Source organism: Diorhabda carinulata, chromosome 5 (genome assembly GCF_026250575.1).
Source record: "Diorhabda carinulata isolate Delta chromosome 5, icDioCari1.1, whole genome shotgun sequence".
Taxonomy (NCBI): Eukaryota; Metazoa; Arthropoda; class Insecta; order Coleoptera; family Chrysomelidae; genus Diorhabda; species Diorhabda carinulata.
In genome coordinates this window covers 21,811,536-21,828,204 of record NC_079464.1, presented here as the reverse complement: position 1 = coordinate 21,828,204, position 16,669 = coordinate 21,811,536, and the positions used below count along the sequence as shown (strand labels likewise).

The following is a 16,669-nucleotide window of genomic DNA, read 5'->3' as shown; positions in this document are numbered from 1 at the left end:
GTATGCAGCATGCCCGGAATTGAATATTACTATTATAATATAAGTTGTTTATAGAGTGGAAAGCACTTTCCAATAAATATACCTTGAAATTATTGCGAAATGCGGGAAAAGAAGATATCGATTTGATTTCAATTGACAAATGATTGTGCATTTTTTTGCATTGTAAAATATTGATCCCTTAACTAATTCTGAACGTAGGTGAGCAAATATCTGCCGTGCAAAGATCTTTCTAAAATTGGAGAAGCGTGCTTACGAATTAGGCAAACGGATTTAAAGATGAATAAGAAAGTCCGAGTTAATATCTAACAGCTCTTGTTTGTAGTTTGAAGATTCGCTCAAATTGAGTCTCACCAGGCGTACCCCAAAAGGGAAGGGCATATCGTAGATGCGACTTAAAAAGGACACAATAGACTGTTAATAAGGTGGAGAAGATCAGTTCTTTGGAAACTGATCTTAGCGCAGGAGGAACTTAAGTTTATATTGGAATTCTTTGTAGATAGTTTCATTATAGAAAATGAAATAATTTACAGTTTTCATACGATAACTCATAACTTTAAGTAACTCCTTTTTTGTGTGAATCATTTTAGGAATATTTTTGCTAGGAACTGATCGATAAGCCATATTTCAAATAAAGCCGTGGACATGTCCTTGTAGTAATCATCGAAGGATTGAGAAATTTTGTTTATCGGAGAAAAGCGATGCTGCTTGGAAATTTACTAAGAATATAATTAACCAATAAACTACATACAACAGAAGTTATGAGAATATTTCCTCAAAGTATGTAATAGATATAAGAATTTCGACCGCGAAAAAGAAGAGTTGAAGTCGTTCTAATTCTTACGAAACATTCATCCAAAAAAGCAAAAAGGAATTATGTCACCTTTAGTGGTGTCGCATTATTAAAATAATTGAGTTTCATTAATTGAGTTTCATTATAAGATTCAATAATATATCAGTACTTTTAAATGTTCTTGATTTTAGGTCTCGTTTGTTTTAAAATTAGTTTTTTAATAATTTTTTAAAGATTATTTTTGATAATGACTGAAACATCAATTTTTTATGAATCTCTCAAAAACTAATTTTAAAACAGAAGACATCTAAAATGAAAAACATTTAGAAGCATTAATATATCAAAAGGTCTAAAAAATAAGAAATTAAAGACAATATATACATATATAAGTGTTTCCCTTCCACTCTTTCTTATATTAGAAAATAATTTTATAATAGAATTTTTATAATGGAATTCTTTGTGTATGTGTATGAGAATTCGCCCCCTTTTGACCCCGAGTTTCTGGGGGATAAATTTATCGTCGAATACCTGGTCTAATCATGAACTACGTATACCTACGATTGCGATAAACCGATAAACAAAATAATTTATAAAATGAAATTTGTTATGTTTTCAATTCGTTTATCAACCATATTTTCAGTATTACTAATACTTATCTACTAACAAAGAAAATATTCAAGTAGGTACTTACCGACGGAAATGAGTCTTTGGACAATATTGACCATATCTTTAGCTTCTCTCTTATAAAATTCATTATCAGGTTCAGGTTCTATTTCTAAATCTAAGTATACAGTAAAGAAAAATATCGAATCTCAGTAAAACTTACCAATATTTTAAATTAAAATGAATAACTCATCACTTAATCAATTTTAAGGTTAGAGCTGCACACCCGAATTTCGAATATCAATTTTGAATCAAATCAGTACACGGGTAAAATATTTAAACAACCATTTACATTTATTACAACAATACAGTTCTAATTTAGTTGTTACGGGAATGGCACGAATTATTAGTGGAAAAACTCGATTGTAATTTTGTTAAAACTAAGCTATAACTCGATATTATTTTGTCAGCAAAAATACCACACTATCGTATCAACAACGTGCTTATATTGTTTATGTAGGTATATTCACGAATTTCAAGATTAACATTCGTACAGTAACTGTCGATGTTTTACTCGGTGTCTCAAAATAAGTTGAGTGATACGTAATAATTAATAGAATAGGCTTGAAAAATGTCCAGAATTATGAACTCTTCCTGAGATGATTAAAATATGTGTTTTTTGTTAAAGATGAACTAAAATATGCCATAAAAAATAAAAATAAAATTCTTTTAATTATAGTTTTTGGTAGTGTGTCGCTAGTGATCCCTTAGACATTTTCGAAAACTAATAGAAAAATTCTAATATACTTTTTCATTCAACAAAATAAGAGGATTGAACTATTAAAATTTTTACTTATTGTGCAATTCATCAAATCACTCATCAATAAGGTCCACGATCGCATCGCAATGTGTCACAAAAAGAAGAATCATGTTTTTTAGAGCTTTTAGACTTCATTCGATTCCTCTACTCGTACTCTCAAGTCTACGGATGTTTATAAGTAATTTCAAGGGCAGCGCATGCCTAGACAAGCTTTGTGAGAAAGACAGTATTGTCATTTCTTAACAGCAAGTGGAAATATCATATTATTTTTGTCGAGAACGATAGAATTTTCCACGCACTTCAAGTCTAGATAGAATCTTCCTTAACCATATAAAACGTGTGCGTCGTTGCGACGTGAGTGAGTTGAGCCGAGTAATCGAAGCGATACGGTTGGAGAAGGATTTTAATTGTACTGTGAAGTAGTGATTGTGAAGGAAGGTATTGTGCATTTATTTGTGACGTGCATGTGCGATATCCATAATTGTTGTGTTCCATATATGTTACGATTTTGGCAAAATGTCACAAAAGCGTAAAGTTGATAGTGAGTGCAGAGTTTTTGAGTCTAAATGGGAAATTGCATAATTTTTCATAGAATGGAATTGTGTTTGATTTGTAATCGAACAGTTGCTGTTTGTAAGGAGACACTATGATACGAATCACTAGTCAAAATCCGATTGTTACACTGAAAAAATAAGAATCGACACATTGTCACCTAAACTTCAAGGTCAAAAATCGATGTTTACTAAAGCTAATACAGTGATCGAAGATGCCCTGAAATCAAGTTTTATTATTGCAATAGAAATCGCGAAAAGATCAAAACATAAGCACAATAAAAAGAGAGCATTTCCGTCTTGTTTGTTGACAGACTATTAGGTGTCGCCCATCTGAAGGGGTACAATACACAGAAGCTCTATAGGCCCATTTGCGACTAAGTTCCAGATTGCATGTTGGAGTAAACACGACCGGTTTATTCATGAAACTACCACCAAATGTGAAGTTTCAAGCGTATATACACGTATTTGTTTCGATTTTTGTACAAGTGAAATAATAAAATTTACTATAATTTATTAATTAATACATTTTATTTATATATAATAATAATAACATTTCCTACGTCAGCATTCAAAATTTCAGTGTACAAAATGAATACAAAACAAACAATTCAATTTGTGGAATTGTATCCCAATGCGGAATGTTTGTGGAAAATAAAATCTGAAGTGAATCCACTTTGATCTTCAAAGATAGTTCTCGACATATATTATTAGTGGCACCAAGAGTATTTCATTTCTTTATCCAACCACAAATCCACACACGTTTCTTTTTTTAACATTTTTCAAACGTTGTAATTCATCAAGTGAAAGTTCACACACAATTTTTACACTTTCCTGTTTAGCCATGATTAAACACAATAAAAAACGTACCATGAACAACTAGATGTTAGCGGCGGCGGTTCGTTTCTGGTCGCCACGCCTTTCACACACTAATTCGTGTGAACTAGAGGTCGTATATTATCGGTTGTGAAAATCAAGCAGTCGTGAGATATGCGCAGAACGAGTAGTATTCTCGCCCAGTTTACGACTACGTGTGAACCCGCCTTAAGTATTGCTCTATCGGTAATATGATGAAGGTTACGGGGCCAAAGACGACTTCCCGCGCATTTAACGTGATAATAACGATAATGTGTTAGAAGACTCAATATTTCTATCAAGCTCATATTCCTTTTTTCATTATTGTACGCAGTGCTGTTAAAAGTTTATACCAATAAAATACTATTTCTGTACCCTGCAAGATGAAAACCTTAGACAACTAAGAAATCCTTACATATAATATGTGACAATCATATGGAAATTTGTCCAATGTGTGTTGCTGTTATTACCCTATCAGAAGGTCTTAATTTATTACTGATAGTGGGTGAGAATTTCGCTGATTCATAACTGATCTAAAGTGGGGTGAATTCGTCATCCTCAACACTAGATGGCGATAAAAGAGGATTCTGCTCTGACTATGCGATTTAACGAAACATATTTTGAAACCTCTCCAATTGCTAAAAGCAAAGTAAGCGGAATTGTTGAAAAATTTTAATGAAATGGTAAGCGTTAGGAATGCTCCAAAATCTGGACGAACAAAAATGAGCGAGGATGCAAATTCAGTTATGTTGTCATTAGAAGACAACTCTCACGCAACTACAACAAAAATTTCCTAACAACAACATGTTAGTTCCACAGAGAATGTTTTTCCTATATTAGGAACATTCCATGTAACCTCCATATCCCGAATACAAATATCCCTATTCCATGCCTCTCCTTCGAGTGTTATTGAATGGTCTTCAAGATGATCAAGTGTATTGAAAAATCAGGCATCGAAATTACACTTACTCAATCAATACGAGGTCACTACACGATGTTTCGATAGTTGATCAAAAATTAGTAATATTGTAAAAGGCAAGCAAATATGAGGCTATGAATTATCTGAAAATTTGCTGACCTCAACGTGAAGATGTCAGCAAAAACTAAGAAAACCAGCTATATAATTAAAAAATATCACTAAATGGTGCTGTATAACTGTCGGATTGAGTCTGGGGAGAAGGAAGAGACTATCGACATATCAAAAGATCACATTTAACATATACTAGTTCAGGAGCCAATGACAGATTCTCATGAACATGTCCCATTAGTAAAAAATTTCTAAAATACATTGAAATTTACCGTCAACTGCGACTCCATAGGTGAAGCAGGCAACGGCAGCCTCCTACGCATGAAGATAAAAAAGTTTTCCAATCAAATTATAGATTATCCAATATTTTTATAAAAAAACAAAATCAGATGACAATAACATGAAAAGAAATTAATATTAACTTGCTGTATCTCATTGGAAGGTTCGTCAGCTGGTATCTTGAAAGGTGTCACGCAGCGAGGCAACGACTTTGCCTTGACTAACAGCTAGCTGATTTTGTTCATTATTTACTAGAGCATGTTAACAATATCTTTTTATAAATTTTCATCCGGAAAGGAGTTCTCTAATAAAGAACAAGAACTACTATAACTGAATCAATAACCGCAATTGGTGTGACCCGCGAAAATTTAACTGTTACTATAAAATCAGAACTTATCGACCCGCGAGCGACAATTTTGAAACTATGCATGCGATCGATCCCTAAACTGATTCGGTGTAAAACTCACTAACAAAATTATAGATTCAGTTACCAACGTTGAGTGAGGAGATAACCATCAAGACTGAAATTTTCATTGTTATTTTGATTCAACTCATTGAAATTAAAGTTAATTCATTGAAAAAATATAGTACAATAAATTATTCATTAATAAATTCCTCTATTATTGAGTTTCATTCTATTACTACATTAATTTTCATTCATTTCATCGTAGCATATAAACGATTACCAAGTAAATTTAGCCATTTAGCCAATCAGCAGCCAGCTGACGTATAATTCACCATGCCAGCTGACTTTGCTTTTCCTTCAAAATATTAGATAAACTACGATTTCATTTATTTTCACATAAGAGAAAATGAGTAGAAAAACTTTTTTTTCGCCACGGATTCGTAGCTGACGCTCGAAAAGCAATAATTGACGCATTGGTAACTGGCTCCAGGACAAAACTGACTGAAGAAACGTTAGCTATCCGCGCGTTTGTTGTTGCATTTGGAATATAAGCATATTCGAAAGAACATTTCCCAGATTTTGTTGACGTGGTTTAATCAGAATGAGCCTGGTATTTTGCGTCAATATGCAAGACGGTTTCATTGACCGGGAGAGTATTGGAAAAGAGAGAAAATATAAAACAAAAAACCACCTTTGAAGAAAAGTGTTTCTCCATCAAGAAAACGCACCTTCTCACGCACCAGTGATCTAAATAAGTAAAATTTACGAATTACACTTTGAATTGGTTGATCACCAGATCAAATTATTATGGAAAAAGTCTTGTTTCTGTGTTAGGTCGGCAAATTTTCAGACAAATCTAGTAGTCTTTTGTGGATAAGCATGAGAATAAACAATTAAAAGGTCTTAGTTGTTTTTGTAATAAGTACACATCAAATTGTGATTAGAAGAAAGGTGAAGAAGAAAAAAAGAGAGTCTATTAAGACTAACGTTAACCAGTGATGCTTTTCGGTTCGCTTTCTTGAAAAAAAAATAAAAGTTCAAATTTTGATAAAGAACAGGATGAAACGTCAAATTTTCACCTATTATTTTTAATCGATTTTATATGAAAAGAGAACTAAAATCTAGATAAAACATCACGAAGATCATATAAAAAAGTCAAAGAAATAAAAAGTGAAGTAATTTCAAAAATTGATTCCAATTCATGCATTCCTATTCTTTTGGCAATTCCATTATAAAACTTCTTGAAAATAATGGAAATAACTCATGATTCTCCTAAAACAATAACAGCTAATTATAATATAAGTGGAAGAAATGATACTTTTGCGCATGAGTTGTAAACGAGGGCACAAAATACTTCACGCACGAATATCAAACAATATTTTATCTACGATCACAATAAAAAATACTTTTATGAAATAAAATATGAAATAATGTTTAAATTTAAATTTATGAGAGTTTTCAACATTGAAAAATGAGACCATAACGTTGATGATTTCCATAGGCTTAACTTTTCTGAGAAATATGCAAAAAGAATATTTTCGGTGTAATTTTTGTTTTTTTAGTGTTACACAAAAAAATCGCAATATGAGTTGATGTATATTTTTTTTCTTGACTTTTCCGGAAGCAGGTTTTAAGTTACATAGCACGCAATTTTTACAATTTCAGAACGAGTGCAATCAGATTATTCTTCCTTGTCTATTTAGCTTGAAAATTAGTATTTTATCAATCAAGTTTTCATTTTGGTACACACTGTACCAACTTGATTCAATTTTTGCTGACGTAATGACTCAAAGGTTATTCACGCTGTATCACTCTTTGAAAAAAATAGTAAATTGACATCAAAATCGACATATTTCGGATTTCGTTGTTTATTTGGCTAAAGAAGGTATGCGTAATTTAATGGACCCATTGTACATAAGCCTAATTGCCTCATTCATTATTTTTTTCTTCTCTGGTAGTTCCTTATGAAAAAACTATTAATCGAATGTTAAGTAAGGTTTGGAAGATTTTAGAATGAATAAGTTTAAGTATAGGCAACATTATGTACAGCAATGAGTATTATTGGTTGCCTCTATCGAAGGTTTATATTTTTAATTTCTTAAGATGTGTAAGATTATTAACAGTATTAATAAGGGTTAATATCAAAAATATGTCGAATAATTCCAGTGAAAGATAGTAGTCCTGTCAACAAGATCAAAAATGTGAAAAATAGAGATAACGGTCATAAAAATATGAGCGATAGCTCTGGATTCGTAATCACTTCTTAAAAAAATGTTTTTGAAGAATTTTGGTACAGGTGAAATAATGAAATTGTTGTTAACATAATAGAAACAATGTTATTTTTAGTTTTAGCAATTTTGTGAAAAGCATGTTAAACAGGAAGAAATTTCCGATTAAAAATCTTTATCTAAAAAACTTTATGTGTATTATTATTAATTTTAATTTGACGTTAAAAATAAGGCATCGCGCGGCTGTAACGGTGTGCTTGAACTTTTGAAAAGATGGAGCTTTGGTTGGAAAAAAATGATCACCAAGTTATTCAACTTTCAACTATCAATTTTTTTCCTAATCTCCGTTGGTATAGATAATAGGATAAAAGATAAATAATTGGCCTATAAAATTGGAACTTCGTCAAGCACTTTTTAATATATACGAGGATGGTCCCAGAAGTTTCTGGAGATTTCCCATAGTACACAAAGAACCAGAATAAGGATTACCATGAGTCGAAGCACACAATGAAAACTTTTAAAAGAAATAGGTTTTCGTAGAAAAAAATGCTCCAGATAGTCTATTTGGTAATTATCTAGATTAGGTTACACCCCTTCGATTTCATTAAAATTTTTGTATGTTATACAGAAAATTAGCTGAATAAGAAAATGTATATATAGGGCGCGGAAATCATCCCTTCAGGTACTTTTTTGCGTTTAAAGAATCAAATATTTGTAATGATTTTTCAGTGATTGTAATATTTAAATTAATCGTTGAAACCTAACTTAACCTAACATAACCTACACACTTCTCTACAAAATGAAATCCAATCATAAGTAGGGGTTGCTGTTATCGAAAACTCTTCCATGATTTTTTCTTGATGAGGTGGTCGACAATAAATAAAATAGATATCCAAACTGTATGTAGAATCATCGCTTATTTATTTCAATTCAAAACATTACAATTATTTGATTCTTTAAATGCAAAAAAGTACCTGAAGGGATGATTTCTGCACCCTAATCTAGATAATTACCGTCTATTTTAATAGAAAGAAACGATATTGTAGTATGGAGAAGAAATAATCTAAGGAGTATAAATGGATCACTGAGGGAACAACACCTAATAAATTTTGGCTTTTCCAACTAATCCACCAAAATGAAAAGGGCGTAGACTGAAAATAGTACACATTTGTAGTTCAAACGGTTGTGTTCCAGATGGTACGTTGACGTTTGAATCTACTTGTGACGGTGACTACCGCGAGGACATGAATGCCGATGTTTTTAAAGAATCCTAAGGACACAAGGTAAATATTCTTCCTCAGAACTGTACAATAGTAATGGATAACACAAAGTATCACTCGACCCCTTTAGAAAAATTGCTCATAACTAAGTGGTTTTAAAAAGATTTACAGAATTGGCTAAATTCAAAAGATATTAAGTTCCATCTCGGAAATGTAAGAAAAGAACTGTATTCTTTGTTCCCTTTATAAAGAGAAATTAAAGAAATATGAAATTGTAAAGAATCGGTGGTTAGATCTCCACCACATCATTACGAACTAAGCCCTAAACCCGATTGAATTGGTACTCATATGGGCCTAGATAAAGGGAGAAGTATCAAGAAAAAATAATTCTTTTACAATGAGTGAAGAACAGATATTTGTGGAAGTCTTCGAATGTTTCCGAGTTTGAACTCGAAAAGACGCCTGAGTCAGGTTAGAATTCAAACATAGCTTATGTTTGCAGTCGAGGTTTGCTGCTAAAGGAGACTTTACCTTAAACCTTTACTTTATCCAAATCAGAAGGAAATTCGGGTTAAAATGGCAATTATGAAACGCATGACTTGATTTAATCGGAACTTTAAATACAAATCTTCCTTCAAATATATTACAAAACTAGCCGTAATATTTTTAGAACGTGGTAATAACTTCAGAACGGTTACGAGGGTTGCTATTTAAGATTTGAGGTATGGCAACACTGATGTGAATATGTCAAATCTGACATTGCCATAATAAAAATTGACATTTTTAATGGTGAACGTATTCAGAACGTGTTGTCATACGAGTGCTGAGTGCTTGAGTTGTTTACAGATTCTTGGAGATTTATCTTGGTCAAAAATGGAATTAAATCGTGAACATTTTTGTTCGATGATTTTCTATGACCTTCGACGAGGATTAAACCAACAGTAATGTGCCGATCAACTCGTTTCGACTTTTGGTTATGAAGTATCATTTGAGTCAACGTGTTTAGCTGGTATTCGTGATCGCATTTTGGCTTAAAAAAAGCTCGTGTCGATTGGCACAAAGAAATTTTGAAAAAATTCAGTCGCGGTGTTACAAAAGACGTTTATAAGATCGTAATAGGAGAAGAATAATCGATCTATGCATATGAACCCGAAACTAAATAGCAATCGGTCGTTCGGAAAGAGCTAAATACAACAAAATTTGGCGCACGAAGCACTTCGAAGCAAATGTACGCTTGTTTTTTCGTAATAACAAGACATGTCGCCACCGTTTCATTAGAGCAACTTTGTACAATCAATTCTGAATGGCATTTGTTAACCAGAAGTATTCGAAAAAATCAGAGAATCTAACATTCTTCATTACGACATCAGTTCAAACAAAAGCATTTTTGAACAGTCAAAACATCGAATTGATGGATCCGCCGTACAGTTAGTGCTGGTTTGGAACCCAATGATTTTTTCTTATTCCCTCAGATCAAAAATAAATTAAGTCATATGTTTTGGTACTTCAATTGGAGTGGAAACAATACCAACAATTGGTTCCAACGCAAGCAACAATGTATTGATATTAATAGAGAATATTTTGAAAAACGATGAACCCATATCCGATTATAAATACTTGTTTTTTGTCGATTGCAAAACTTAGTAGCAACCATCGTATAGACAGGTATAGGGAACCCTTATGGCTTATGATAGAGTTCTATTCAATGCATAGAAAATACACATAGAAGTAAAAAAATAATTCAACTTTGAGTTTGGCCAAAGTGACCTTCAATATTTGAACACCCTATTATGAAATAATTGGAATAATATCACGATTGACAATTTAAGACATTCCAAACCACTATTATGAACTTCACTTGTCTAAATTAAATGGATTCATTGGTAGTACACCTCTAGGTTAACTCTTCGTTTTCGAAAAAAATAACAATAAGAACAACAAAGCCTCAGTACATGGAACCTTATTTAAAAAATAAGTAATCAAATATAGGTCGCTCAATTTAAAAATTTGTGTGTTTTGTTTGCTTTCAGTTGTGACTTCTCGTATGGCTGGAAATAATTTTACATGTTAGACGTAACTAATGTTCATATTACTATAAGAAAATTTTTTTTAAAATGTCCCTGTTTGCCCACTAGAGACCATATAAATACAGGTGACTCACCCTATATTTATTTATGGCGTAACCTGTATAGATAAAACTTATTTTTTTCTTCAAATATTAATAGTATTCTCGAGGAAAACACATATTTTTCAAAAGAGCTTCGTATATACGAAGTTTAATTTTTACAAATATTAGTGAATCAATATTGGAATCAGTAGAATATATTTCAGTTGGTTTGATCGTTCTTTTTTCACTGCGTTTTGGTTAATTTTGTTTATAAAAAGGATACATTCTAACATGGAAGAAACAGTTTGGGGTATATCATCCATTCTTCCCAAACACTTCGCTACTTCTTTCCTAAGGTCATGGAATGTGCTGTAATATGTCGGCAGATCTATATCTTTTCTACACGCTTCTGGATGAAGGCATTGTCGTAGAGGTAATTGTCCATCTGTGACTATCCGGAATCCAGAACTGTGTGGATCTAAAATAAGAAAAAAATAATTTTGAATAAATGTTATAGTATCGACCTTATTAATAACTGACAAAAGTAACGTAATTATCAGCTTATCCAATTCCAAAATTATGTGAGAAATACTATTTCTCATGCCATCCTGTTCACACCACATACATAAATCGACATAAACAAAATTTGAAGAGAAAAGCAAACATATGCTATATAAATTGTGTTCTTTCTAATTTTTGAAGCAACTAACGCCATTCAATTGATACTTTCCAATGAACTGAAGCATCAAGGAGAGATCCTGAATAGAACACATACTTGGAATAACCATTTATACAAAGTAATCTCAAATACCACTGAAGTTGTTACAGATTATGAGGTTGTTAGACGCTCAGAACCATCAATGTGCATATGACCAATTTTTTAAACCTGAGAACCATTTACAAATCATTCTTTAGGTCGGAACACTATGGGAATAATATTGACTTCAATTTTTCACTAGTGAAGTATAAATGTTCGACCAAGACGATTAGTAAGTTGGAATTTTTCGAACCGTTGGTGATATTCATACTGAACACACTGTTTACACCAACACTCACGATTAAATTGTCTGACGCGCGATTCGGTAACCAAGTTATCGTCTTCAGAGATTGAAGATGAGTGTTGGTGCATATTTCTTAAGAAAACTAATCTATCCGTATGATTTATGTAGAATTTCGACAGATGACATCAGAAACACATGATAAAAACTTACAATATAATCTCCGTTGTGATATCAGCCTTTGAAAAGTCACCATTCTGTCAGAAGCTTGACTTTATAGTAGTAATTTGAAGTTTCATTTTATTTATTAATTTTTTCATTACAATTAAATGTACTCGACTTACCAATATGTAAATTATTACAATAATTATGAAAATCGTTGAGCACATCTTCTAGTTGTCTCCCAGTTGTTTTGATAATATCATCGGTTAAAACCGATTCTGAGATAACTTCAGTCGAGAGAATATTTTCGTTAATATCTGCTACTTGAGGTCTTATTGGATATTGTTGAACTCCTACCACCTGAAACGAGAATTAAAAAACTTATATTAATTGTTTAAATCATGATAAATATTTTGGAATGTATGTATTTGATAATGGTAAGCATAAGTAAAGCCTTTTTGAACATTAAATTTACATTATAAACAAATTCATTGCCTTTTCTTTTTGTGGTAACCATTTGCCGAAAGCTTTAACCTCGATTTCAAATTTTTGACGAAACTATTGATATGACACTAGGTATATAATGTCTTCTCAATTAATAACAATCCACTGTTCGTAACAATTGGTTATACAAGCCTATATGGAAAAAATAATTGTGGGCATATAATTGATTTAGATCCTTAGATTTTTTGTTTCTAGGTTTAGAAAGCCCTGTTCATGGAAGCTTCAGTTCTCGTCTACATATACAGTTGATTTACCAGCCCTCTTATTTTCTGCCCATTCATAATTTGCCCAAGCCCTCCTCCTTTATCCGGGCTTGGGACCGGCCACAGAGCCTTCGGACTACTCTATCCATCCAACGACTCTGTAGGCGGAGATTCAATTAGCCGAAGGTGAATATATCTAGTCAAAAGAACCTGACAGAGGAGGCATGAACACAAGCGATAAAAACATCAAAAGTCAGCGGCTGTCTGAGAGATATAGTGTGGAGAAACAAAGAGATGAGTTCACAGAGCAAGACCAGAATCTATAAAACGTGGGTGAGACCTATTCTCATATATGCCTAAGGAACCAGAGCCGAGACATCAACAATAAAAAGAATAATGAGAACCACAGAGATGAAAATACTGCGAACCATCAAGGGAGTCACCCTTCTGGAGGGATTACGTAGAAAGAATGCCAGAAGACAGATGTGCAAAGTGTGCTAAAACTCAGAGACCGTACACACGCCGACCTGTAGGCAGACCACCAAAGAGGTGGTACGAGAGCTGGAGTTCAGCTTCTCAGGAAGAACCAGGAAGAGTGTCAAACGTACAGGATTGAACAGGACCTGGTCCTATAGAAAGAGAAAGAAGATGTTTTACTATTATTCATTACTGGGTTTACTTAGATAATTTCCATATTAATTACAATTTGAGAGATATCAATTAATAGTATATTTTATGTTTGGTTTTATAGGAAAAATTTTAGGTTAGGTTAGGAAATTTTAGGAAAAGTGCAGAGACAGGTTTTCTGCCAGATACTTTATGGGTATTTGAATCGAAAACAAAACGGAGACAATCACGAGGAAATTGACCTTTCCGGGGACGAAAGAAAATTGATTTTCGAAAACCGAAGTTTGAACAGAAATATTTTCTCGTATTAGACAATACTTCGTACCTCACGAGGAAATTTTAGAAAATTCCAACAATGGTAACAAGGGAGGCAGGCAAATAAAACCATTTTATGATTACCGCCCTACTATTGTGAACTCAATCCCATTGACTTGATCTGACCACGAAGCTATTCAGAGAATTTCACCTGATGAGTGGAAAAAGTGTATTCAACATGTCCAGAAAAAGGTTGAAACCAAAATGTGTCATTGATTTGGAAGTTGAGCCCTTTATTATAAATGTTGACTATAGTGGAAGTTCAATATCGTCTGATTAGCAATAAGAAAATGTGTTTATTGAGCTAAAAATGAAGATTTTATTTTGATGTTTCAATACATATATTTTTAAATTTTTAAATGAATGTGTTCCATATTTTTGTCGTTCACTTCGTATCTATTCCAAACTTCACGTTTACAATTTAATATTTCTCCATGATTTTCGTCTCTTATTTCTTCTTCGTTACCTCAGTATTAATTTTTTATATAATTTTCTCGTCTTCTTTGATTGTCGAATAATTTATGTAAAAATTAATTTGATTGAATGATTGTATAAAAAATGTTGTATGAATAACGAAAAAAAGTGATATTATCGCTTTCGATGGACTAACTTTCAAACAATAATGTATCACTTTTCGTTCTTAATACATAGATTAATACTATTACAGGTTTATATTTCATTAGTTTCTAAACATTCACTTCAATGTAAATGTGAAAAATATGTGAAGGCGCCCGTCATCTTACTTTCAAATTAGTAGCAACTTTTTGGATGATAACGTAACCGATTTAAAAATTATTCATTAATATTAGAATATCATTAAATATGAGATGTGATGTAATCAATTTCACATTTTCTGACATTCACCTAGTTTGCATGTCAAACTACGATTTGTTTAGTAAACTCGGATATACAAAAAACTGAAAGTAGCAACTTGTATAAGGAAATGGGCATGTGCTATGAAGAATACCTACTCATCAAGTTCTGTATCATTAGTCAGATTACCTTGGTTATAAAAATTCATGTAATTTACGGTAGTTAAAAATAAATTAGTTTTACCGTACGGTTTTAAGTTGTGTCATAGGAAGTAATACATCAAATCCTCATCGAATTACGCATTCCAATAATTTCATACTATATACAATGTGTCTACAACACCCCTAGAACTTATTATTTGAATCAAAACAAGCTAAGTGAATGTATAATACCAAATAAAAGGCGAAGAATAATGTCACATACGATCATTTTATGAAAAAACATTTCTTTTTCTGAAAATGTATTATTTCTAATTTTTGCTGGATTAAATAAGGAGTACAGTCTTCCTGACTGTAGGGTTTCTTGTTGTTTGGGCTGTCTATTTCTCAGAAAGAGGAAAAGAGAGAGAAATGCTTTATTGACAAAAAATTGTTACAATTTTTAGACAAAAGCTTGTAAAAACTAAAAAACAAACTAAATAGAGATAGAACAAATAAAATAAAATTTCAATATACAGAAAAAAACCACAATGAATAACAAAATTATAGGTAATAGTAATAGGTAATAATTAGTATATAAGTCCATAGCAAAAATTGAACCAGCATGTCCAGAATTAAATATTATTATTAGAAAAGAAGTCGTTTACAGAAGGTACTTTGTAGTAAATATTATTTCAATTGGCAAGTAATTGTGCATTTTTTTGGATTGTAAAATATTGAGCTCTTGACTAAGTCTGAACGTGGACTAAATATAGTCGTGTCTAGGTGGCCGATGACTTTTATAAACAGAAGAAACAAAATAGTGCCTAGTACTGGGCCTTGGGGCACTCCACAATCTATTGGCTTGCAAGAAGACATCGTTGTATCAACTCTTACAAGCTGACTTCTGTTGGTAAGGTAGGACTCGAATCATGCGAGAGGTGTTCCCCTGAAACCGTAATACTGCAATTTGTTGATTACAATATTATGATTAACACAATCGAAAGCCTTAGGAAAATCACAAAAAGTTGTTGTAGGGAAGTGAAGACTGTTTAGGCTATAGTAGAAATTATTTAGGAGAGAGAATATAGCATTATCCGTGCATTTGCTACTTAAAAGCTCAAATTGATAGGTAGTAAAAGTATTTTATATATATATATATATATATATATATATATATATATATATATATATATATATATATATATATATATATATATATATATATATATATATATATATATATATATATATATATATATATATATATATATATATATATATATATATATATATATATATATATAAATATAAACATTATTACGTCCGTACAAAAGTCATACACTGTTGCGTCCTCAAGAAAACCAAGAGTTAACCATGATCTTATTGTGTATACTGGTTTACCAATGAAGTAGATGGATAGGACTATATGTTGATAATTGATATTCACAATTTTCAAATATACAAATTTTCATTCATTCTACAACAATGCTGCTTCCTTATAACAAGTAACTTTGTCAGCTCCATATAATGACTACACCATACATTGCTGCATCCGTGCGGTGTTGTCAAACCGCCAGGACGCAATAATATACTATCATTAAATATCACATGAAATGTATATAATCTTAAAAGAGTTTCCTTGTAGAAATATATCTCTGATTTTAAGAATATGGAAAAGACAATGTAAAATACGCAATAACTCTAATAATTAGCTACTGGTATACACTTTTTCCGACTCAAAAAAATGGAAAGCATGTGGGGATTGATCAGGTATGTCTTTAAAATATACCTCCAGAGGAAAGTGATAACTATACTTGTGAAACATCGCAATCCAACAATAACCATAAATCGTGCAAAGTCAATTGTTACCAACTTTTTAATCGTATTTTAAAGAGAATAGCCAGGAGGAAATGGATTGACCAAATCGAAAATATGGATATTGATAAAGAGAAAACAGAAATTGAAACAATAGCTAGGGACAGAAAGGGAACAGTACAAATAAATCATGAAGCTAAATTTAT

The 16,669-nt window shown here is 32.0% G+C and overlaps 1 protein-coding gene across 2 annotated transcripts in view; it reads right to left on the bottom strand.

Annotated features, from left to right (window-relative positions):
• The window catches only part of LOC130894372 (RNA-binding protein fusilli), a 187,994-nt gene that overhangs the window by 100,533 nt on the left and 70,792 nt on the right, over positions 1 to 16,669 (bottom strand). For both annotated transcript variants that reach the window (XM_057801149.1, XM_057801148.1), the window contains exons 2-4: positions 12,229 to 12,406; positions 11,170 to 11,364; positions 1,482 to 1,571 (exon numbers count right to left, since the gene is read on the bottom strand). In XM_057801149.1, coding sequence (XP_057657132.1) covers positions 1,482 to 1,571; positions 11,170 to 11,364; positions 12,229 to 12,406 — 463 coding nt within the window. The remainder of the gene's footprint in view (positions 1 to 1,481; positions 1,572 to 11,169; positions 11,365 to 12,228; positions 12,407 to 16,669) is intronic.